This window comes from Drosophila albomicans, chromosome 2L (genome assembly GCF_009650485.2).
Source record: "Drosophila albomicans strain 15112-1751.03 chromosome 2L, ASM965048v2, whole genome shotgun sequence".
Taxonomy (NCBI): domain Eukaryota; kingdom Metazoa; phylum Arthropoda; class Insecta; order Diptera; family Drosophilidae; genus Drosophila; species Drosophila albomicans.
In genome coordinates this window covers 24906404-24931171 of record NC_047628.2, presented here as the reverse complement: position 1 = coordinate 24931171, position 24768 = coordinate 24906404, and the positions used below count along the sequence as shown (strand labels likewise).

At 33.5% G+C, this 24768-nt stretch overlaps 1 protein-coding gene across 3 annotated transcripts in view; it reads left to right on the top strand.

The window, feature by feature from the left end:
• The first annotated feature begins 2613 nt into the window (after positions 1 to 2613).
• LOC117564759 (uncharacterized) overlaps positions 2614 to 24768 on the top strand; it is a 36313-nt gene continuing 14158 nt past the window's right edge. Inside the window, exons 1-2 of one of the 3 annotated variants that reach the window (XM_034243655.2) lie at positions 2614 to 3292; positions 5252 to 6529. In XM_034243655.2, the coding sequence (XP_034099546.2) occupies positions 5511 to 6529 (1019 nt within the window). In that variant the 5' untranslated portion in view covers positions 2614 to 3292; positions 5252 to 5510. Of the gene's footprint in view, positions 3293 to 3683; positions 3845 to 5251; positions 6530 to 24768 lie in introns of those variants that run through there. The other 2 variants (XM_052002950.1, XM_052002949.1) reach the window with 2 other exon arrangements.

The window sequence follows — 24768 nt, the reverse complement described above, 5'->3', positions numbered from 1 at the left end:
TATAACATTAAACTAAACAAAAAACTAAAATGAAATAATGAAGTTTAGGTCAAAGACAAATTTTTCTTAAAATTATGCATCAAAATATTTTCCAACAAAATCACATATTTTGCCCATTGTTCTTAGAGAATTGCTTTTAATATATTTAAAAACTATGCATCAGATTATTTTCACAAATGATCACATAATTTGCCCACTGTACTAAGAGAATTTCTCTTAACTCACAGCTTTTTGCTTACTCGAAAAAAAATCGTTGCATACTTTTAAGCTGCATACAAAAATAATTTTATATGCGAATTTAGCAAGCAAGAGAGCTAGGTGAATGCGTTATTCTAGCGTATTTAAAACTTTAAATTACTGTTAAGCTATCAGCAAACGTGTGTGAAAAGCTTTCATAATTGAGCTTTCACTGAACTGATATTGTAACTGTCGTTGAACTCAATTGCAGCGCTGATATCGTTGAAGTTCAAGGTTAAGAACTCTTTTCAGGTTTCGTACATTTTGTAATCTGATAATTCCGACGGTCAAAAAACCGAGGCCCTGAGCTGCATTCAGTTCTATATGTGTATGTAAGTGTGTGCATATATGAGTTTATTTGTATTTCTCGAATACTCATAGAATGTGAGTAAGCGCTTTTTTGTTGTTGCATTACAGATGCCTAAGAAACAGCGAAATTTTTTGGTGATAAGAGTTCATTAAACGCGCAAAAATCATAAAATTCCAATAAAAACGCAAATTGCGAAATTTTAGAGTGAAATTTTCGCTGCTGCAAAGAAAATTAGCATGACAAATTTGTAGAGATCTGCATAATAAAACTATAGAGAGAATGCTTAAAGTACGCAAATAAATAACAAAATACCATAAAAAAAAAATGTAAAAATTAATATGCTTTCGTGCGTGTATCTCTTTGTGTGCATGTGTGTGTGTGGGTGTGTGTCTGTGAGTGCGGAGCAACGAACGCACAAAAAGAAAGAAAAGAAAGCAACAACAATATGTTATCAGCGCAGTCCAAAAAGAGCTGAACAGTAAACACCTACAGACACACATGCACACACACACAGACAGACAAACGTACACCAAAAGAAGAACAAAAAAAAAAAAGAAGAAAAAAGTTGCGAACCGCACAACAAGAACAACAACAACGAAAGCTGTTGTCAGCTTTAGCTTTTCAAGGTTAAGAGCAAGTGCGTGTGCTTTTGAGTGCGTATGTCTCGCTGTGTGCGTGTGTGCGTGTGTGTGTGTCTGTGTCGGTGAATGCTTGCGCTTGTATTGGTGCCGCACACAGAGTGCGTAACAAATACAACAACTAAGCAAATGGCAGCTGGCAAAAATTAGAAGCAAAAACAAAAACAAGCAGCAAAATGTTTATGGCGCACATGCTATAAACTAAATAGTCCAACCTCTCTTTCACTCGGCTTGGAGGATAAAACTAAATAATCACCGTTATAGTCGAAGATTTGCCATAGTTATATATAATGCTAGACCCGGTGCAGAGTTCTTCTATAGAAACATGTTATTTTCCATTTGGGATTTGATCAAAAAAAAAAAAAGCTCGAAAACAGCTGACGCATTTTATGGATCTCGTCTCTATGTGCGTTACGCTTTATTTCTCCTTCCTGGTGCGTTATTTGCTCTTGTTCTTGTTGTTGTTGTTGCGCTTGCTGCTTTCTATTGTCAAGTTTAATGACTGATAAGCTTGAACAGTCGAAATATAAACGAAAATTCAACACGCACAACGAGTTTCAGTCATTTCGCCATTTAGAATACATCACCCCAAAAAAAGGTTTACTTTTTTTTTTTTATAAAGCACATTTCGTTTTAACACAATTCTGGATTTGTTGGCAATACGTGCCGGAAATGTTATACATATTTCCAAAACCAAAAAAAAATTATAATAAAATAAAATAAAATAACAAAGCGAAACCGAAAACGTTACCAAACTTGAATAACGTCAATCTACAAACTTGTCAAATTACTATTTGCTACACTGCGCAAAATTACGTATACGTAAGTGAAGCAGCAGCTTGAATAAAATCACAGTAAGTTTTATTATTAAAATGCTTTTAAACTAAGATCTACAATTAACTAATATTATCAGTTTGCTTTCTTGAAAGTTCTATACTCAACGTTTGCTCGCAGTGTAATCTTAAGCAAATTTCTATCACCAAGCCAGCGACTAATACTTTTCTTCTTCTTCATCTGCTGCTGCTGCTGAGCCTCATAAAAGCTTTTGTTGCTTTTATCGGTTAAGAGTTTGGTGCGGTTCATGGTTCACATGCGTTGACAGATTACATTGCCCATAGCGATAGCAGAAGAGAGCACATTACAGCGCTGCGGTTGCTCTCTTAAAAGCATGTAAGCTTACAGCAAAGAGAATGCCAGCAAGAGCGAGAGAGAGTGAGATACAGTGTAAGAGGGTGTGTGAGCTCCATACGCACGTGCAATGGCGCTGCTTAACTTTTGGGGAGAGACTATGCGCCCACAGCAGTGCGCAGCGCAGCGCTGTTAAAATATTGTCATTCATGCGCTCTTTGACGTCGACTGCGACGCAACAGCAACAGCACACAGCAGCAGCAGCAGCAGAAGCAGAAGCAATGTTCAGACAACCGTTGATCAGTATGAGATCGAATTCGGCCGTCGTTGGTTGTTCGTAAAACGCGCCGTTCGTTGTCAGAAAGTTGTCGTTGTCGTCGTCGTCGTCGCATTCGTCGCCGCCGCCATCGTCGTCGTCGTCGTAGTCGCTGTTGCCGTTCAGCTTTCAATTCCAATTCATTTAGTCGATCGGCATAGCACTAGAAGCAACAAACATCATGCACTAAAAGCCTTTTTTACATCTCTTCGTTACGTTCCGTTTCGTTTCGGTTTCTCGTGTTGTTCGCCGTCGTCTACTCTACTATACAACGTTCTGTGCGTGAGTGTGTGTGTGTGTGAGTGTGCGTGCGTGTGTGTGTATTTTATTTTCTTGCTCACACACAACAAATGTGCAAATCAAACAAATGCATATGCAAGTAAATGGAAGAAGAGCAAGAAGAAGTGCTATCCTCTCGCACAGCTGATTTTAAATCAAAATTTTAATAGCGATCCAACGACGACTCTACCCCAGTCATCATCAGCCGTCCCCCCGTGCTCACCTTCCCCCCCCCGCAGCAAAACACAACACAACAGATCAGCCAGCCAGCCAGCCAGTCAGTCAGCCTAAGCGAATTTCTTCTCCACCCCCTTCGTCGTCATCCTGCAAGCCAACAACGAGATTCTTCGTTAAGTTGCCGATTCAACGATTCGCTGCTTTTGGGTGCGTGTTGTTTTTTTTTTTTTTGCGTTTTTCTGTTTCTGTTTTTGTTTTTGCTGTCGTCGTTATTGTTGTTGCTGTTTCTTGACACTCGTTTGTTGTTTTTGCTATGTTTACATTTATATTCCCCGCATTCACACATACACAAAATGCATACACGCATACAGTTGCATACATTTCGTATACGTGCACGAAAATGTAAACTGACATTTTGCTCTGGCGCTTTGTTTCGCGCGGGCTTTATTAACAAATTATAACAGAAGTTCAAAATCTCCCTCGCTCTCTCTTTATATCTTCACCTCTTCCTCCCTCTCTCTCTCTCTCTCCGTGCTCATCTCTCTTTGGGTGTCCGCTAGACGCGGCTTAGACGGTCACTAAAAATTTCATTTGTTTTTTGGTGACTGTGCTCGAAGTTTGCTTTGCAATCCATTTAAAAAGTGACAGCGCATTCCCACAAAAAAATTAAAAAAAAAAAAATATCAACAATTGTGTACAAAGAATAAACGATTTTATTTATAGTACGGAATTTGGCAAGTCAGTCTCCAGTGAAAACAAGTGCGAAAATTAACAAAAATTAAAAAACAAAATCAAAGCTAGCAAAAATAAAACTTTTCATTGTGTGTACTATAAATAGTTGACAAAAAATTAATACAGAGTACTAAGGAACACGTAAAGCTATAGAATTGCTATGAATATATTTTCAGAATAATTTTTATGTTTTAAAAATTATTAAATTATTACAGAAACTGAAAGAATTTCATTTAAAATTTAATTAAAGTAAAGATTTTAATAAATTTCATAAATGCTTCGAGAAATTTTAAATTAATTATTATACACAACATTTTAAATGACTTGTGGATACAGAAAATTAAAGAATTTCATTTCAAAAGTAAAAATTTCAGTAAATTTCATAAATGCTTAGAGTTTTTTTGTCTTAATTGTTATATATAAAATTTTAATTGTGTGTAGCTAAAACTTTTAATTGTTAAAATTAATTAAAGAAAATTTTAAAAATTTGTTTAAAATTACAAACTTTGATTATGTCAGTTTAATGTTTCTAGAAATTAAGTGAATGTAATTTTAAAACAATTTATAATTTGATTTTTCTGTTTAAAAAAATAACATTAACATAATTGTTACAATATGTGCATTCAAAGCAAAAATGGAGATGTGAAAGTTAAAACAAAAATTATTCCAGAAATTTCATTGATAATCATAGCCATAGGCTTTTGTGTGTATTTTAAATAGTAAAAAAAAAACCAAAAAACAACGACAAAAAAATAAATGAATAAAAAAAAATAAATTAATAAATTAAAATATTTAATAATAAATATTATTTGCTACTGTAGGAAAACCAAATTAAAATTATATTTTTTTAAATCGTTGAATGCTAAAAATTGCATAATCAAATAAGTTAATGAAGGCTACGTAAGATTCAAATATGACGAGTATATAATTATTATTTTATTTATTTTCTCTATTTAATAGAATAGGGCGACAAATGTTTTCAGCTTAGAAAACTGTTGAAGAACTTTATTTCATTTGAATTTTTTTTTTTTTATTTTTAGTTAAATAATGGCAATTTTTTTCTTAATTATTATGATTAATTTCATTCTTAAGTAAAATTCAGTGACAAATGTTTCCAGCTAAGAAAATGGTTGAAGAACTTTATTTTATAATAGAAATATTATTAATTTTAATTTTTTATATTTTATTTTAAAGAATTTAGTCAGTTGAATTTCAGTTAATTATGTTCGAATGAAATACTAAACTTATGTTAGCGGATATTATCATTATGAAGTTTGCAGCTGATTTCAGGGCTTAATTCTACGAAGACAGCTTTAAATTTCACATATAATTTAAAATACAATTTTATGTTGAACTTATTGTATAACTCTTGCAATAATTTTTAATCAATTTCATTATCTTTGCAACTCGTTTTTATTTTTTGTATTTTTGCAGCCTCTGCGAATTATGAAATGTGCTCAAAAATCGCAAAAAAAAAGATGCCAACGAGAAATGTTGAATGCGTTAAGCGAAACGTGTTTTAAATGAAATCCTTCGTTTCAATTAATGAAGAAACGTTTTTACATTTACCTAAAAAGAAAAACGTGAAAAAAAGTTAATCCAAAACTGAAAAAGGCAAAGAAAGAAAGAGAGAGAAAGATAGATAGAGAGAGAAAATACGATAAGACATCACAAACATCACAAAAAGGTGATAATGATTATTTCCAAGGATCTTTTCATATTTGGCGAACAAATTTTTGCAACAATTATACCAGAAGGTGGAGTCGCTCTCGCCACGCAACAACAACAACAACAGCAACAACAGCAGCAACAGCAACAGCCGGCAATTATAAATACGACAACAACAGGAGCAGCAGTAAATTCAAAAGCAGCAACAGCAACGACAGGAGACGAAGTCGCAGCAACAGCAGCTGAACAAGTTGTTGAGGAGTCATTAAAAGTAGCAGCAATAGCAGTGGCAACATTGGCCCCAGCTCTGCCACCAACAGCAGCAGCAGTTCAGCAACAACAACAACAACAGCAGCAGCCAGCAGCAGTTAATACTAAAACATCGTCGTCATCATCAGCAACAGCAGCAGCAGCATCAGCTAAACAGGAAACAGTTGCAGTTGTTGCTGCCAACAACAACAACAACCACACCAATAACAACAACAACAAGATAAAAATTTCAAAAATTCCAAAGGCAGCTGAAGAATTGAAAGCCAAGAAGCAAAAGGCAAAGTGTGAATCGCTCAAGTCGCAGACACATTACGAAAAAATGCCAATGAATTTGTTGCTCTCTGAGAAGGAGGAGGAGCCTAACGCCAACGCCAACGTCAACAGCAACAACCACAGCAGCATCAGCATTCACATTGACAACAGCAACAGCAACAACAGCCACAACAACGACAACAACAATTCCGACAACGAATCATTAGCAATGGAACAGGAACCGTTGGTTGCCACCAGTCAACGTAATCTGGCCAAAATTGTTGCCGATTGTCGCCTACAAATCGATGTGCCGTCAACAGCAACAGTTGCTACTGCTGTCACAGCAACAACACCAGCAACTTGCAGCTCTTCAACAGCATCTACAACATCATCAACTGAATCGTCGTCGTCATCATCATCTTCTTCTTCTTCCACATCCTCGGACTTTACGCACACATCACAAACGACATTACCAAGTACGGATAATCTGAGCAAAACTTGCAACATGCTCGATCCCAAAAGGTGAGTTTGACTTTTTTTACTCCTCTACTCTTTATTTTGTTTCTTTTTTGGTTGACCCAATTTCTTGCCCCTCGTTGATTACATGCAATCAAAAAGAGATAGAGAGAGGGAATCACCCTCCAGTTAGAATCACAAGTCCAGTTTTCTTAACCAAAAAAAACAGGCCAAAATTTCACCTACTAAATTTGGGACACCACACAAAACTGCATTCTGCAATCTCCACTCAGAATAACTGCAAAGCTGCATGCAAAGTTCCCCCTCCTAAGAAAAAAGAAAACAAAAATTGTTTTTTTTTTTGTTCATTATAAAATAAAAAGTATAAAAAATAAAGCTGTGGCAAAGTTCTGGACAAGGAGCAGGTTTTTGAGTTAAGCTGCAGCCGGTGTCGCTTCTCTCTCTCTCTCTCTCTCTCTTTCTCTTCCCGTGTTGCTGTCTCTTTCTCCCTTTGTATCCCCCAGCTCAACAGTTGCAACAGTTGCCGCTGTTGAGGGGGGATTATAGCCATGTGTGTGCATTAAGGTAAATGCCTATATTTTTGTGACTTGTCGCCCCTCATTGCTCTTTTCTTCTCTTCTCAGCTCTTTGCTCTAACTTTAAGCTCCAGCTGTGTGCTTAAATGGCTTAAATGTTGCAACCACAAACAGTTGCAATATTCTTGTGAGATTTAATTCCATTTAAAATATGTGTGCGGAACTCATTCACTGCTATTCTTATTTAAAAAATCAGAAATAGCGAATGTTTTGGTATTTTAATATACTAAAAAACTATTACAAATGGATGTTTTAGTATTTTAAAAGTATTGTCTTCCTCTCAATGTTGTTCCTTAATATTTCAACACAATTTCTTATTAACTTAATAATATAATGTGTATATTTAAAATACTATATACTATACTATAGTAAATGAAGAAATATTTGAAACATGGGATTCATAGCAATCTTTGTTGTTTTTTAAAAGAGTGATTTGCTACTTTTTGGTATTGTTCTTTCAATATTATTGTTCTTAAATGTTTCAAGAACAGTTAAAAATAATATACATTAATAAAAACGCTTTTTTAAAAATGTTTTAGTAGAGTCATATTCACAATTTAATGAGCAGTATTTTAAAAACTCTTTTAAGCTTCTCCCATCTTTGTAGCTCATTCGTAAACGTTTTTCGGACTAGTGAAATGCCTATTAATACAAAAAATATTTCCTTATTTAGCGTAGTTCTTAATTTTAATAATTTATCTCTAATTATATATTCAACATCTCTTTGCTCCCATTCGTAAACGTTTTACTGGCAAAAAAGTGACGGGATTTATAACAAATTAGTGTTCTCAGTTCTCATTTATCCCTTACATTCTTATTTGCTGGACCGAAAAGTTCTTCCAATAACTTAATCATTAGCTTTAATTTTCTCTGTTTCTCTTTGCTCCCATTCGTAAACATTTAGCTGGCAAATAACATAGTTTTTTAGCCTTTATTCTCATTCGTGAATGTTTTACTAATAAAAAAATGTCCTTATTTGTAAGAGGACTCTTATATATTACATTTCTATCTTTAGTTTTCTCATTTCCACTTTGTTCTCATTCGTAAACGTTTTGCTGACCACAAAACTGCTTTGGCATACATCACATATCAATTTTAACGAGCTCATTCATTAGTTTTCGCTTAAGCATTCTGCTGTCAGATAGAATAAAGTCGTTCTCTAGCCAATTGCTGTTTTGGTGAATACACTCGCAATGCACTCGTGAATCTTTCGTTGTGTCCGTTGAAGAAGAATTGCACTACGTTTTCTCCCATAAACATTTCAAGAATTTCCCCGCCGAAAAAGTGAACCACTTACCAAAGCAAACACACACACGCACAACTCTGTTGCCTGATTCTTGTGCTCCACATTTGGTGGACAACATCTTGCTGCAGTTTGTTTTTTGTGTTTTTTTTTTGTTGGTCCCAATCTGATAAATATACATATATACACACATATATATCTTTGGTATATATGCAATACATAAATTGTTTGTTGGCAGCTGGCAAACGAGCATCAGATCCATTCTACTACCACTTGCTCTCTCTCTCCCTCTTTTACTCTCTGAAAATCGGCAACAACTACCAAAAAAAAAAATGGAAAAAAACTGGGTCAACTGTGAACCAATTTTCAGGCATTATTGCGACAACAGATGTACGAGATTTCAGCAGGAGAGAATAAATAAAAGGCACACGTAAAAAAGAAACTGCAATAATCGAGAGAAGAGCAAAAGCGAAAATACGAAACGTGACAACAACAACTTGAAGAAGAACTTCGGAACTTCTGAGCTCTGTTCTTCTTCTTCTTCTTGTACAGTGAGTGGCAGAAGTGCATGCGCAGTGCACTTTAAATCGCATAATAATTGAAAATTTATGTTAAATGCACATAATGAAGTTGCACTCAACACAAATACACTGAGCGACAACAATGTGCACATTGTAATTTAATTTACTTAATCTCGGCAACTAAATTGCCAATGCAAAAAAAAAAAGAAAAACGAGGCTGAACAACTTCTTGTGGTTCAATTCAAAACTCTCAACCTTCTTCCACGTTCTTCTCGTTCTTCTTTTTATTTTTCTTCCCTTGCCACATAATTGAACTGTGAGACTGCAATTCAAATTAACCGAAATATGCACTTGAATCCACTCACAAGCCACTTTATGAGGCTCTAGCTCAAGTCTCTTAACTACACAAGTGTGTTAACTGTGTGTGAGTGTGTGTGTGTGTGTAAATTTGGTAATAGACGTCAGTAAGTCAGTTAGGCAGTTAGATTGTCAGTCAGCTAGACAGCTAGCAAGTGACAACGAATTAAAATAAAATTTACAAAAAAAAGTGCTGGGAAACAAAACTGAAATAAAAAGTAATTTTTATTGCAGTTGCAAGAGAGCTGCAATTATTACACTGTGCAAAAAAAATGGGTTCAAAAATGAGGTAAAAAATTGTTGAATAAAAAACTACTAAAATTCTTTGAAATAAATAATGAAAATAATTCTAATGAATGAAAATAATTCTTTGAGGAAAAGAAATTTTAAAAAATTACTTAAAGATCATTGAAATGAATAAATCGTCAATTAATTGTGTTCAAAAATAAGATTCTTTTATAGAAAGATTCTAAATATAGAAAATTATAAAAAAATCATTAAATAAAGAAACCCAATTAAAATAAATAAAATCTAAAAGCAAACAGAAGTGAAAAGTAATTTTAATAAGAGTGTAACAACTTCGATTATTACACTTGACGAAATGAAAAATATGTTTAACAAGAAATAGATTTAATTTTTTAAATAATTCATCATTCAATAATCATCAAATCGAATTAAAGAATCGAATTTAACAATAAATAACTATAAAGCAATATGATTGAAAGAATATTTTTCATAAAAACTACATAAGGTTTATTTATAAAAGTTTAAAGAAAATGCATTCAAAATAATTTGATTCAAAAATATACTAAGTATCTGTAATGTCTCAAATTCTTCATCATTTTATCGCCATCAAATAAAATTTGAAAATATAATAACATTTAAAATGCTTAAAAGTTTAATTTTAAGAAACAATTAAGTTGAGGTTTTGTTGAATTTTAAATAAAAGATCAAATAAAATATATTTCAAACAATTTAATAAAAATTTCATTGGAAAGATGTTTTAAGCTGGTAACCAAATGTATATTTTATTCTTTTAAATTAATTTTAAAAAACTAGTTGCTTTCAAAGAGTTTCAACTGTTTTTCTCTGCTGCTTGATTAAACAATTGCGTATACTTAATTTAAACTATTCTACTTTATAGAGATTAATTGAATAAACTGCCAACAATTAATCTAGCTTGATGCCAAAAGAATAAAATACACTTTGTGCTGCATTTTTTGACAAGTCGTTTTCCCACTTCATTTGTGTTTAATTGAATTAAAGTTTTTTTTCTTTTTTTTTTTTGGCATTTTACTGCAGATAGCTGAAATTTTATTGGACGGCAATTTGTGCTACTAGCTTACTGAATGCGTTGCATATTTCCAAAGATTGATTAGTTTTATTGTTTCTATCCATCAAATGAATAATAAAACCCGTTTTTAATTGCCATTGAGCTGGTTTCTTGAACTAGTTCATTCTACTTTCAAAAATCAAACAAAACCAACTAGAAATAGAGTAGAAAAATAAATAAAACTACTGATGCTCGTCTTTGGTTGAAAATTTTGCATTTCTTTGCTAATAGTAAATTAATTAATTGAATAAATATTAAGTTTAATTAAATATTTACTTAACCATCTCATAAAGTGGAACGTTTTTATCTGTGTGTCGCTTGGCAATCAAAACTAACTTTTGAAAAAGGGCGAAGAACTGCAAAGCTCTTCAGATTTCATGATGACTCGATAAAATTTTGTGGATCACATGATAAGCCACACGTCTTTGCAGTGGGCTTAACTATCTTAATTAGTGTCGAAGAATGAGTAAGATTTGTGGTAGACCATTTAGTTTAGATTGGGAAATTTTGATGCAAATTTTCATAGTTTAGAATTCATAGTTTATAATACTGAATGGTATTTACATTCTAGTATATACTGAAATATTTCTAAATGAATGAAAAGTAATTAATACCGTAATTTAGAAATTCATTTGTTCATGGTTTAGAATACTGAATGATGCAGTATTTAAAATCTAGTACATACTGAAATATGTCTATATAAAAACCAATTCAGATTGTAATTTAGTAATACAATCTCAGTGAGTTTTCTGTTTATTACAATTTAGGATTCTTTAAAATAGGTAAAAAAGTATTTAAATTCTATATTATTTAAAACGAAATATGTTAAATAATATAGTAAGAAAGTAAATTAGGTAGTAATTTAATAAAAAAACATTCTTATTTTAGAATTTTGGGAGTGATTTTTCTATTTATTAGAAATGAGAAATCTTTAGAATATGGAATGATGAAATATTAAAAATAAATGAATGAATAAAAAGTATTTGAGTTTGCAATTTAAAAATACTTCTTTCAGAGTAAGTTTTTTTTTTTTTTTTTTTGGTAGAATTTGGAATCCGTTAGAATATGTAATCATGCAGTAATTAAATTTTAGTATATACTAAAATATTTCTAAATAAAAATGAAATATATAACTTTCAGATTTAGTTTTCCATTTATTAGAGTTTAGAATACTTCACTATAGTTAAAAAATCAGTATGTCAATTTTATCAAACAATCTAGTTCTAAATCAAACAAAAAGTATTGAAAATTGTAATTTAGAACCACTTCAAAGTGACTTTCTGTTTATTACAACTTATAAATCTTTCTGCAATTTGTTGATAGAACAAAATAATATTCAAGCCTTGTGCAGCACATCAAATTTCAAAAGGCCCGCAAGCTCTTAACTTTTGTTTACACTTCGGTAACCGAATAGCAGCGGATTGAAAATGTTTTTTTTTTTCTTTAAAATGCTGATGCTGATGATGATGCCGAAGTTGTTGATGTCGATGCGATTTGTGCGTATTGCCACGATTTCATTTCCATGCGATCGGCTTCAGATCAATTCGGAATTCGAGCGGTTGTTGTGCGATTAAAGTTTGTTGAACCCAAAACGTCAACTGAGAAGAAGAATGAGAATGCGAAGGAAAAACCGAAACAGTAGGCGGAGGATGGAAGACGAAGGCAACGCGCATTCTTGGCACACAAACAAAACGCAAACAGAAACAACAAAAAAAAAAAACACAAACATTTCATTCAGTGCCTTGGCATCTTATTTATTTATTTTCATTTTTTGTTGTTGGTTTCATATTGTAGCCACGCCTCCTGCTATAACGCCTACACACAGCGCCAGCAACTGAAAATGAAAACAAACAAATTGCAAGCACTGCGATGAAGTCTAAATCAGTTCGGATTGGTTTCGTTCCGACTCCGAAATGGAGAAAATACGAGTATTTTCCCAACTAGGCTAATGGCGCATAGCTGATGCAAATGTTCGATTCGATTTCTATGCAGCGAGTTCAATAGCTCCAGAGGGAACTCTGAATCGATAGCAATTGCAATTGCCAACGATATGTAATTGATTTCTATAGTTTATTGCACACAAAAAATTGAGTTACTATCGAAAGGGCTTTCGCCAAAGATTTCCATTAAATCAAAAGAACTTTTTGTATATTTTCTATATTCAGAATGTTCTTTGCCCACATACAATTGAATTATCGAAAGGGTACTAAGAATTAAGAATTAATAATATTCTTAAGCTTATTTTCTATATCTTGAATTATAGAAGTTATTTAAGAAATACTTTTGTATTGCAAAAAACCTATTCTACAATCGGGTCTGACAATTTGGAATATTTAGTACTCTATGGTATATTTTGATTGTATTACTATATCAATATACTGAATAAAGACAATTCATGAGGTATATCTAGAATGTTTAGTACACTTTAGTAAACTTTGAAAGTCGTACTACATACATATACTAATATACCAAATAACGACTTTGGTATATTTGTGTGGTATATTTATAGTATATCTGGAATACTTAGAACCCTATAGTATATTTAGTACTATATCAATATTCCGAAAAAAAGACTTTGTTATATTTTTATTATATTTGGAATGTTTAGTACGCAATGGTATATTTTCATTGTATAACTATATCAATATACCAAATAATGACATCGGTATATTTTAGGATCCATGTGGTATAATATACTTAGTATATATGGAATTTTAAATACACTATGGTATACTTTGAAAGTCGTACTATATATATATATATATAATAAAGACCTTAGAATATTTTAGTATTTTTGTGTGGTATATTTCTGGTATATCTGAAATGTCTAGTAGGTTATGCTAAAAATTCAAAATAAATACCTGGGTATATTTTAGTATTTCTGTGGTATATTTTGAGTATATTTAGAATGTTTAGTACTCTATGGTATATTTTGAATGTAGTACTTTATCAATTTGCCAAATAAAGATTTTGGTATATTTTTGTTCTTACTTGTTCTAAGAAGTTTCATCTAATCAATAGAACTTAGAACTTTTCATTATATTTTTATATAAAAAACTATTTGAAAGAATATTAAGAATAAAGAATATTCTTTACGTTCGTTTCTAAATCTCTTTTTACATAATTTCTCTGACGCTCAAATTTCAATTTCCAAAAATTTCACTTTAGCTTCAAGCGGCTTTTTTATATCAACTTTTTTTTTTGTACCCTTTGAGAATCTAATCCAAGAATGTGTTGATCTTTTATGTGTTTTTTTTGCAACCCTTTTTTTTTTGCAAACTGAAACCGGTTAATAAACTTGTATGTGGGTCAAGTTTTGTCTTGATAACACACAAACACACGCACATAAACGCACACTAATAATAATAAAAAAAAGCAGCAACAGGCGTGTCGAATGCAACAACAACAACAATAGGAACTTTGAGCAAACAAACAACAACTCTCGAAGGGGCAACATTAAATGGCGCATTTGAATTTAGTTGCGTTGAGTTGAGTTGAGTTGGGTTGGGTACAAAAAACATGGACATGGGTTCGCTTTTGCGATTCAGCTAGTTCTGTTTAGATATTATTAGAATAGAGACGACGCATAGAATTTCATTGTTCATTGTTGGGCAAAGCATCTTGCGGAGCTTCAGTTTCGGTTTCAGCTTGAGATTCAGCTAGTTTTAGGTAGATGAAATCAGAATAGATGAACAATAAATAATAGGCCAAACGCAAGCGCAGGTAAAGCCCAAAAGAACTTCTTTTTTTTGTTGTATTTTCGTGGAAACGATCCCACCAACAAAATAGTTGAATAGATAACGTGAAGTGCAGCTGTCTTGAGGCAGCTGCAATCGTTTCCCAGCAATTTGAGCTACAAATGATAAACATATTCCTATTAAATGGCTAATTCAGTAAGCTAACGAAATGAGTTTAAATATAATTTATTAAGATCTCGATTTGACGTAAGGATTGATATGATCTTAAAAAATTTCTTTACTTTTGCCTTCCAGATTTGTCATAAGAGTTAATATCAGTTTTAATATAGTTTATTTTTATATTTTTTTTTGCTGTCAATATCTCAATTTATCGTAAAGATTGATATGAACTTTCTTTCTTTATTTTTTAACTGTCAATATCGTGATTTCTTCGTAAGGATTAAAATCAGTGTGATATAGGTTTATGATATGCTTTTTGTGGTCGTAATGATCGTCATTATTTTGATATTATTCATTATTATTTATTTTTACAAATTGGAAGTTTAATTTTCTCACTTTGTCTCATATCTGCAGATTAACAATTCTTTTAGCTAAATAGCTTTCATTGTATTTCTCATTGTTTACTTGTTCACTCTTCTTATTGTTGCATTTGTATTGTTGATATAAAGGTTTTTTCATTTATTAAAACCAATACTATATCCCTTATCTTTTACTTATTTCTTCCTTGTTTGCTATTTATAATATTCTTCATGGCAAACAACTGAATTACAGTGCATTAATTTTCCATTGTTTTTCTCATTGCAAGTTCATAAATTCTTTTTTTTCACTTAACATTTTTCTGCAGTCTTAGATCCTTGTATTTTAATTAGGTACATCATTTTTTTTGTTATTTAAAATGATTTTTTTTAAATACGTTTATTAAATATTATTAATCATTAGTTTTCTTATTGAAACTTCACCAAATTTCTTATTTTAAATGTTTTTTTTTTAATTTTTCTTAAAATCTATTTTTAATGTATTGGGTTAATTTCTCATATTTTTCATTTTTTTAATTGTACTGTATTTCCTACACTATTTTTCTTCAAACCTTGCCTGGCTTCGTTCACTTACTCAAGATCTGTCTCGACTCTGAACTCTTTTGCCTATTAAAGATATATAGCGTAGATAATTTATGTGTATTATTCTGTAGCAGATTTGTCGATCTAAATCCTCATTCTATTCAAGTTGAATGCACTTCTTGGGTTCAGCACACACAAATCTATTTCAATGTCTGTGCTCTCTTGCTTTGAGCTGTCATTTCTTCTTGTTATGATCTGTCGCTTGCCGGATAAGCTATCTCTGTGTGTGTGCGAGAGTGTGTGTGTGTGAAAGAGTGTGTATGTATTTGTGAGTGTGTGTGTGGGCGCCCAGATGTCAACATTGAGGTCTGGGCCGGTTGTCTGGCTGTCTGCCTTCAGCTTTAGCTTCAGCTGGGAGGTCTTTGCATTAGCATGCGCCGCAGTGAGAGAGAAGAAGAGGAGAAGACGAAGGAAAAGTGCATTGCGCAATGCAAAAAAGAGTCGCAGACAGGACAGTGTTGGAGAAAATTGCAATTTATTATAATTTAATCTAGAATAGAAAATTAAATAGACGCGATGCGAGACGCTCGACTGTTTGTTGCATACATTGTTGTAAGTTATCGCCTGGGTTTTATCTACCGTTAGGCCTGTGGCAGTGTCAATAACACAAAGTGTGTGTGCATGTGTGTGTGTGGGCAGTCGAATAGAATAAAGGGAAGGGAGGGGGAAAGCGAGTGTGTGCGCGGGGGCGTCGTTGAATTCAACTGCAATGGAGGGCAAAGCCAGCGTCGTCAGCGACGTCGACAACTGTCACTGTCACAGTCACAGAGCATGAAGTCGACTGCGACTGCGACTGCGGCAGCGCAGTCTGCGGTTGAATGTATGTTGTTGCATGTGCTATTGTTGTTGCAGCTTTACGCTTTGCTTTGCTTGTTTGCTGCTTAGCAAACGAATAAAAATTAATTCAAAAATATTGTCATTGTCATTTGTTGTTGTTGCAAGTTATTAGTTTAAATTGCGGTTGCAACAAGAGCAACAACAACAGCAACAATAACAACAACAACTGCGGCAGCAACAGCTGTCAGTTTTCATTGTTGTTGCCGACAAGCTCAGCGAGTGTCGTTGTTATTCTAGTTGTTGTTGTTGCTTCAGCCATTGTCGAGTGCATTCACTTCTATTGCATTGTGTGACCTTTGCAAGTTCACGCCAAATGAACGTTCTTGAACTCGCCGCTCGCCGTTTAGTTGTGCACGTTTTAACGAGCCCCAAAAAAAAGACTGCACATGGCGTATACTCAATATGCAATTTGCATTTTTACAGCCATTACGCATACGCCCAATTGGCTGTCGCTGGTTCGGGTTGTAAACAAGAAACTATTAACTATGTTTAATTTTCGAACAATAAATAGTAATATGCAAAATTATCAGCAAACTTCATTAGTCAATGACATTGGCAAATTAGCATTACTTTTTTTTTTTAGCTTTTTTTTGTGCTATATATTTTACGACTCATTAAAAGTGTCTGAGTGTCTGGAGGTTGGCGACGCTTGAGCATAAAACTAAACTATGGCAAATTGCATAAGAGTTGCGCATAAAACATGCATCTAACTATCCTTTTGGGGGAAGCTGGAACCGCAACTGGCTCCACACTCATTAAATCATTCAAATTGCCCGGCAATAAAATGCCCAATGAATTTTGTAAGGTAGCCAAAAAAACAGAAACAAGCAAAGAGAAACAAAGCGCAGACTGAGACGAAACAGAGCGATGCATTTAAACCAAATTGCTTTGCCTCACTTTACTCTAGATACGAGGGTGTGTGTGTGTAATGACATTAGGCCAACATAAATAAATAAAACAAGAGCCAAAGCAGCTGTAGCTGTATTTGTGGCATGATGCATTTGGCTTTTGAGATGCCTCAGCATCAAATCAACAAGTTTATGAGTTGCAATTTATATGAAACAACTCACAAAATGCTTTCAGCCTCCTTCTTCTTTATCTTCTTCCGTCTGCCGCTTTTGTATTGTTCTCTTTTCTCTCATACAAACACACACACACAAACACACACACAGAGAGCTATTACATTAAGATCTACAGACAGAGACAAGAGCAACAACAAACAAAAGAATCTAAAAATCAACCGAAAAAAAGGCGGCTAATAACCTTAAGTTGCTCTGGCTAAGAGCGAAGCTGAACAATTTTTCGGTAATGCACTGCACTTAATTTTGTGCTGTGTGTTACATTTATTTGGAAATATAGATAAAAATTAAAATAAAAATATAAATATAGAAAATATACGCCTGACTGTGGAAAAAAAGTATTCGCTTTCATAATTGGTAGAGTAATGATTTAATAGAATTCCAGTTAATCTATCATTTTATTTTTCTTATAATTTTTTGTCATATCTCTAGTTTGAAGTTTCTATAATGAATGCATACTACAACTTTATAAAAAAATAATTATTATTATAACTATTGATATTTCTTGTATTTAAAGTCGTTAATTCTTTGTGTTATACTTTGATTATTTTTTATGAAATTTTTGTGCTCAAATTTAAATTACGATTTTGTTTATTTTTTAACTGAAACTTCATTATAATATAAAAGAAGTTGTGATTCATTATACGATTTTAATAAGTTCATCAAGTTATTTACATGCTTCTGTTATGAACTTTATTTTTAGAGAACTAACATTGTTTTAATTAATATAATCATCTAAATTTAGTATTCTAAAATTTACTATATTTAATGTTATGTTCTTATTTTTGGAATAAAATTTACTATATTAGAATTAAATTAGTGTTGAATACATTCTATTTATGACATTATTTCTTTAACTCAATATTAATATATTTGTATGTATTTATTTATTTTATTTAATCTTTATAAAACATGACACTTTTTCTCTTACTCAATATTAATATATATTTGTATGTATTCAACTATTTTTATTTAAACTTTACACTTGTTTATTTTGTACTACTTTATTTCATATTAATTCTTTATACTACTTTATTTCAACTTTATTGGGGGGTAAAAGTATATTTAAATATTGTAAAATATTTTGTTAACTCTTTCATAGGCTTGTCTACGTATTCAGTTTTTTTGTTTTATCTAACTGCAATTTCTCTCAGTGCAATCGCGTGTATAACATTAAATGCTTCCAGACATGGACATATGTGTGTAGCCAAATGATGGGGGAAAAGGCACGCCAAAGAGTGTGTGTGTGTGTGTCTGTCTGATGTTGTTGTTGGTGTTAGCCGGCTGTTGTTGCTGTTGCCATGTTGCGGCCCCTATCTCCTCTCTCTCTCTGTCTCCTTTCCCCTACTCTTTTCACTCCGTTGTCGGTTGCGGTTGCTGCGTCGTGTCTTTCACATGGCGTTTTCGAGAAACCTATAGACCTACATTTTAAACAAATTGCGTTTTTCTCGTTGTTGTCGTTATTGTTGTTGTTGCTGTGGCTGCTGCTGTTGTTTTTTGTGTGTTTGTTTTGTTGCTCTCTTGTGTGTGATGTGATCAGCATTTGTCTGAGTGTGTGTGCGTGTGTGTGTGTGTGTGTGTGTTTTCTTTCGCTGTTGTCTTTTTTATTATTCGACTGCGCGTTGGCTTTTCTTCCAAGAAGCGCATGCGACGCTCAGTCGCTGCTGTTGTCGCTGCTGCAGTTAATGATGATGAACAGCAAATGATGATTATCGTGGCAGTCCAAAAGTCAGTCAGTCAGTCAGTCGATGAGGTAGTCACTAAGGCAGTCAGATAATCAGTTAGTAAGTTATTTACTTAGCAAGTTTGGCAGTCAGGAAGTCAGGGAGTTATTCAGTTAGTCAGTCTTTCAGTTGGTAAGTCAGACAGTCAATCAGACTGTCACTTATGGAGTTATTGATTAAGTTAGTCAATCAATCATATATGTAGTCAATCAATCATATATGTAGTCAATCAATCATATAAATATTTTTGTTGATAAGTCAATCAGTCTTTTAGGAAGTCATTCAAGCAATGTAGCAAGGCAGCTTAGGCTTTTAATCAATCGATCAGTTAGTTACTCAATCAGCGAGTCAATCAATAAGTATGACTGATTGACTATCACTTTTGCAATGATAAAGATTGTCAGTTAGTTATTTAAGGTGTTAGTCAATCACTTCATTAGTGAGTTGCTCAGTAAAGCAGTTATCGAGGTATTCAATCAATCGATGAGTTAGCTAGACAATCAGTTTGATTGAATCTATCAGTAAGTCTGACAGATTGTCAGTTAGATATTTAAGGTGTTAGTAAATGATTTCATAATTTTGATGATTAGTCAAGGAAGTTATTAGGGCTTTCAATCAGCCAGTCAGCTAGTAAGTCACTCAGTCACTTAATGATTTACTTTAATCAATCGGTAAGTTAATAAGTCAATCAGTTTTTTAGTCTGTCAATCAGTTAGCAGTCTTTCGGTAATGAAGGCAACATGTTACTTTAGCTACTAGCAAAGGCATTCGGTTAGTTAGTCAATCAGCTGGTCAATCACTTAATTATTTGGATGGTCAGTCAAGGCAGCTATCGAGGTGTTCAATCAATCAGTCAGTCAGGCAGGAAAGCCTGTTAGTCAGTAAGTAAATATGTCTATGAGTCAATTAGGCAAACTTGTAGTTATAATTGTGCTATTTAAGCAGTTAACAAATCAGTCAGTCAATCATTTCATTATACAGATGTTCAGCCACGCTATCAATCAGTCAGTAAATATACAAGTCAGTCAGTCAGTTAGGCAGCAATCGATTTATGAAGATGTCAGTTAGTTATTGAAGGAGTTAGTCAATAATTTTGTTATGTATGTAGATGTTCAATAAAGGCAGTTATCAATCAGTAGGTGAGTTTGTAAGTCAGTCACTAAGTTAGTAAGGCAGCGAAGCAGAGAGGCAATGAATCACTAAGAAATTTAGTTAGTGAATCAGTAAGTCAGTCAGTAACTCTGTTAGTAAGTCAGTTAGTAAGTCAGTCAGTAAGTCAGTCAGTAAGGCAGTCAGTAAGGCAGTCAGTAAGGCAGTCAGTAAGTCAGTCACTGAGTTTGTGAAGCAGTCAGTCACTGTGGCAAGTAAACCGCCATTTGACTTGTTGCCTTGCCGCATCTTTTGTCTTGCTGCTGCTCATCACGATCTTCTCCAACCAGCCATGAGTTGTTCCCTCTCTTTCTCTTTCTCTCCATCTCGCTCGCTCTCCCCCTATCAGTTGCTGCTCTCTCGCTCTGTCAGTTCTAATCGCACGTTTGTTGTTTCTGCACCATCATCAGCTTTTGTGTTTTATTGTTGTTATTTTTGTTGTTGCCTTTTGACGACTGCGTCATCAGCGCACGATGCCAACAGCAACTCCTACTTCTTTTGCTCTCTCTTCCTCTCTCTCTTCTCATTCTCTTGCCTGCTCTCTCTCACTCTCTGTGTTGCTCTCTCTCTCTCTCTCTCTCTCTCTCGTCCGTCTGTCGCTCTGGCTTGCGGCAGTGGGTCTTCACTTTCGCCAATTCTGAGCTCCACTTGGCAGGTTCAATGGCCCCGGCATTGTCGCTGCCTCCAACCGCTGCCGCTGCCGCAGTCGACGTCGCTGTCGCTGTTCGAGCGCCATTCGCACGTTTTTAACATTGTTTGAAGCTTTGACTTCGACTTCGACTTTGGCTTTGACTGCGTTTGACTGGCCAACACTATGATCGGAGGTTTCGTCGCGTCATGCGTTCATTTCTTTATTTGTTTGTTTTCATTTTTGTGTAGTGCATTTTGTTTACTAGTTTCGCCTTTTATCATTGCAACGTCTCTCTCTCTCTCTCTCTCTCCCTCTTCTCCAACTTAATGACTTCTAAACAACGTCAGACGATCATTTGGAACAGCTACTTGCAATCGTTCTTGCATTTTTATTCCCCCCCAATCATCGACTCCTATGCAAAACAGTCGAAGTCTGCCAAGTCTTCGCTTTGTGCCTTGCTTTATTCCCCCTTCGATTCTATTTTTGGTCTTTTATAGAACTGTTCATGCTCAGTATGAGCTGTAAACACATTTGCTATAAGTAGAGAGAAGCTCAAAGTTCTATAATCCTAAAACTAAGAAAATAGAGCACTTGAGATTTAGGAATAAATACAGGACTATCAATAAAGAAGTTAGGAACGAAAGATTATAAGATTAATCTTTTAAATATAATTTTGGAAATTAATATTGTTTGATACAATTTAAGATTAAAAACGAAAGATTATAAGATTCATCTTTTGAATATAATTTTAGAAATTAATATTGTTTGATATATTTCAATATTAAACAACTTTCTGTCCCACATAAAAAGACTCTTCAAATTAAGTTTTAAGTATATGTATTTTGATTCTACTTTATTTTTTCAAACTGTTATATATTTATATTCAACTTTATAAGTTCAATCTCTTACAACTAATGTTATAATCAATGCATTTCTGAAATGTTTACAATATATTTAACGGAACCGTCAAATTACTAAAATTCTAACAGTAATGAACGTTAGATTGCAAATGTTCGTTACTGTTGAGGACATTAGCCCAGTTAAGCGTCTAAACAAATGACGTTTTGGAGTCGTCAAGTAGAAGAAAGCATGCGAACGTGTGTTTATAGTATATATCACGACTGTAGTATATACACAATAGCGACTTAACACCTTCCCCCATAAAAAATCTACGAAACTAGCTATTTTTAGGTATTTAAAGCCACACAAACTTATGCAGCCAGCGAACCGGCCAGGTTATCACTAAAACAGTTCAATGAACCTTTTTTTCAACTTTCATAATTCGAACTGAAACTCGGAAATAACAACAAAAACAATGATAATAACAAAATGTAAAATACAAAAACACTTTCAAGCTTGTACTCGTACTTGAATGCGATAATTTAATAAAAATGATATTTTCCCACAAGCGCGTCTCTCTTTGACATTACGAAACAATGTAATAATAATCTCTCGCAAATACGCCCAAAAACATAAATAGTTCGTCGTCTCTGCAGCTCTTATGATGATGATCACCATCATCACCACTATTATCATCATCATCATGATGTTGTTGGTGAACCCGTCAATTAGGCTAGTTGAGACAAAGTGACGTGATATAATAACACGAATTAAGCACATATTTGGAACGTCATAAAAAACGCCCACCAAATGTGCGCTTATAAAACAAAAACAAAAAACTCTATACTTAGCCGTATATTCGGCAAATTGGCTAATTGGCTGATTGGCCCGGTTTTAAAACCAAAAATTATCGTCACAAAAAAAGTCGGAAGCGATTGTAAAGTCTGTTGATGACTTTAACTCATATTCCCTTAAACTACAATTGTTATAAGGAATAAATTTCGAAGGTAGGCAAAGAAAAAGATAAGTTTATTAATATTGAAATAGCTATTTTATTGCATGCTTTTTTTTACCTTGTTGTCAGGGCATAGATCATATTTTTAATTAATATTTTGCCTATAAATTATTGTAACTAGCAACTTAAAAAGACAGACAGAAAAAAGTAAAGCTTAAGAATTTAATTATATTTTTATTGTTTAATTGTATGTACTAAAACTGGTATTTTAAATACAGACAGAAGAAAATTAAGCATTTTATGTATTGTTATACCAAATATACTAATTGGTATATTTTAGAATGCTTTCGTATATTAATTTAATATATTTTAATTATAATACCGCACCATTTTGTTAAGTTTGTAATAAGTATATACTTAAAGTTAGTATTTTAGAGATTATTTGTATGTACTGAAAAGAAATGCACTTATTATATTGATATACCAAATATACTTCTCGGTATATTTCTCTATGTTTTGGTATATTTTTTATTTTAATACAGCACAGTGTCTTTCTTGTATTTAACACATTGTTGAGCAATCGGAATTCTGCTTTTCAGTATTTTTATTTTATTTATTTGATTTTATAAAAACGGTTAGCGGATGTTTTCCTTGCCTTTTGATACAGTTATCTGTTTTTTTCTCTTATGACTTTATTTCAATGTCTATTCATAGAATTAATTTTAACTATAATTGACTAAAAGTGGCATGTTTCTTAATTTAATTGGAAACATTCATAACATTTCTTCAAATATTTAGTTTACATTTGGATTCTCAACCTGTAGTTTGATATGCAATTTTGTAGCCAAGGCATTTCCGTTTTTCTCCCACGCAATTGGAAATATCTCTCACAATATGTAAAGAGTTTTGTGTGTCAAACTTTTTGCTGAGTCAAGTTCAATGCTTTTTAATTGTTGATTTTAGCGCGATGGAGACGCAAATGCAGATACACACACACACTGTACAGCAGGTGTAGATTATAAATACATAGTATAGCATGTGTGTACCATATATAAATATAATGCAAGAGACAAGGCCACGGAAATTTGTTGTTGTTGTTGTTTGCAAACAGATTTCACAAAATGCGCGATTCGTTCACTAATTTTAACGTCACACAAAGTTGCATTATGGCTAGAAATGAGTCTGCGCCAATGTCTCCCTCTCTCTCTCGCTCTTCTTTTCTCTCTTTCTATTAGTTGATCTGTGTCTGTGGGCTTTTCTCCACCTTTCGCCTATTGCATTGTTTATGACATTTCGCCTGCCTTATTTTTCCGAAGTCAAAGACATTTTTGTGCCGACTTTTTCCTCCAAGTTTCACTGAGTTTTCTTTTCGTCAGTATTTCTCTCCCTCTCCATCTCTCTCTCTCGCTTCTCTCGCTCCTTCTCTGTCGGTTTGTTATTGCTTTTGGTGTGGGTCGCATCTGTATAAACAAACTGATTAACACTTCTCGCTGGCACGCGCTGTTATCACTCAACTGACACAGCGACTGTCACTTGACAGTGGGTGAAAATGCCAATGAATTTCATGTTAATTGCGAGCATTTCCCCCTTTTTGCAGCGGGAGGGTGTTGGCTAGGGATGCGACTGATAAGATAATGACGGAGAATGAACTGAATAAAATGCTGCTGGCTGTTAAATGCAATTGCAAGTCAAGCTTGAAACAGTTTAAACACTTGTGATTTGTATTAAGATGTTTTTATTATCAACAGAATATTTTGCTTAACTGATATTTCAAATTAAGTTGCTATTCATTGCCTATTCTATTTGTTTAAATAAGTAGTGCATAGCAAATGGTTACTTTAATTAGCATGCCAAATTTCAGCTTGCTAGCTGCTGTACTTCTCGAGATCTGCCACCGAACCGCTGTAGAAACGCTTAAAAGCTAGCAGCAGGCATAGAGCGGGGCGAAAACTATGCAGTTAGCATTTGTAAGCAATAATAATATGATTTTTTGAAAAGTTTTGCTGAATTAAAGAAAATTCGATTTATTAGCGGTATTTCTTCTGATTCTTTGTATATTTTGTAGCCCTTCAAATTCAATTATTGTAGTCGTTTAAATAAGTAGTGCATAGCAATTTTAATTAGCATGCCAAATTTCAGATTGCTAGCTGCTGTACTTCTCGAGATCTGCCACCGAACCGCTGTAGAAACGCTTAAAAGCTAGCAGCAGGCATAGAACGGGGCG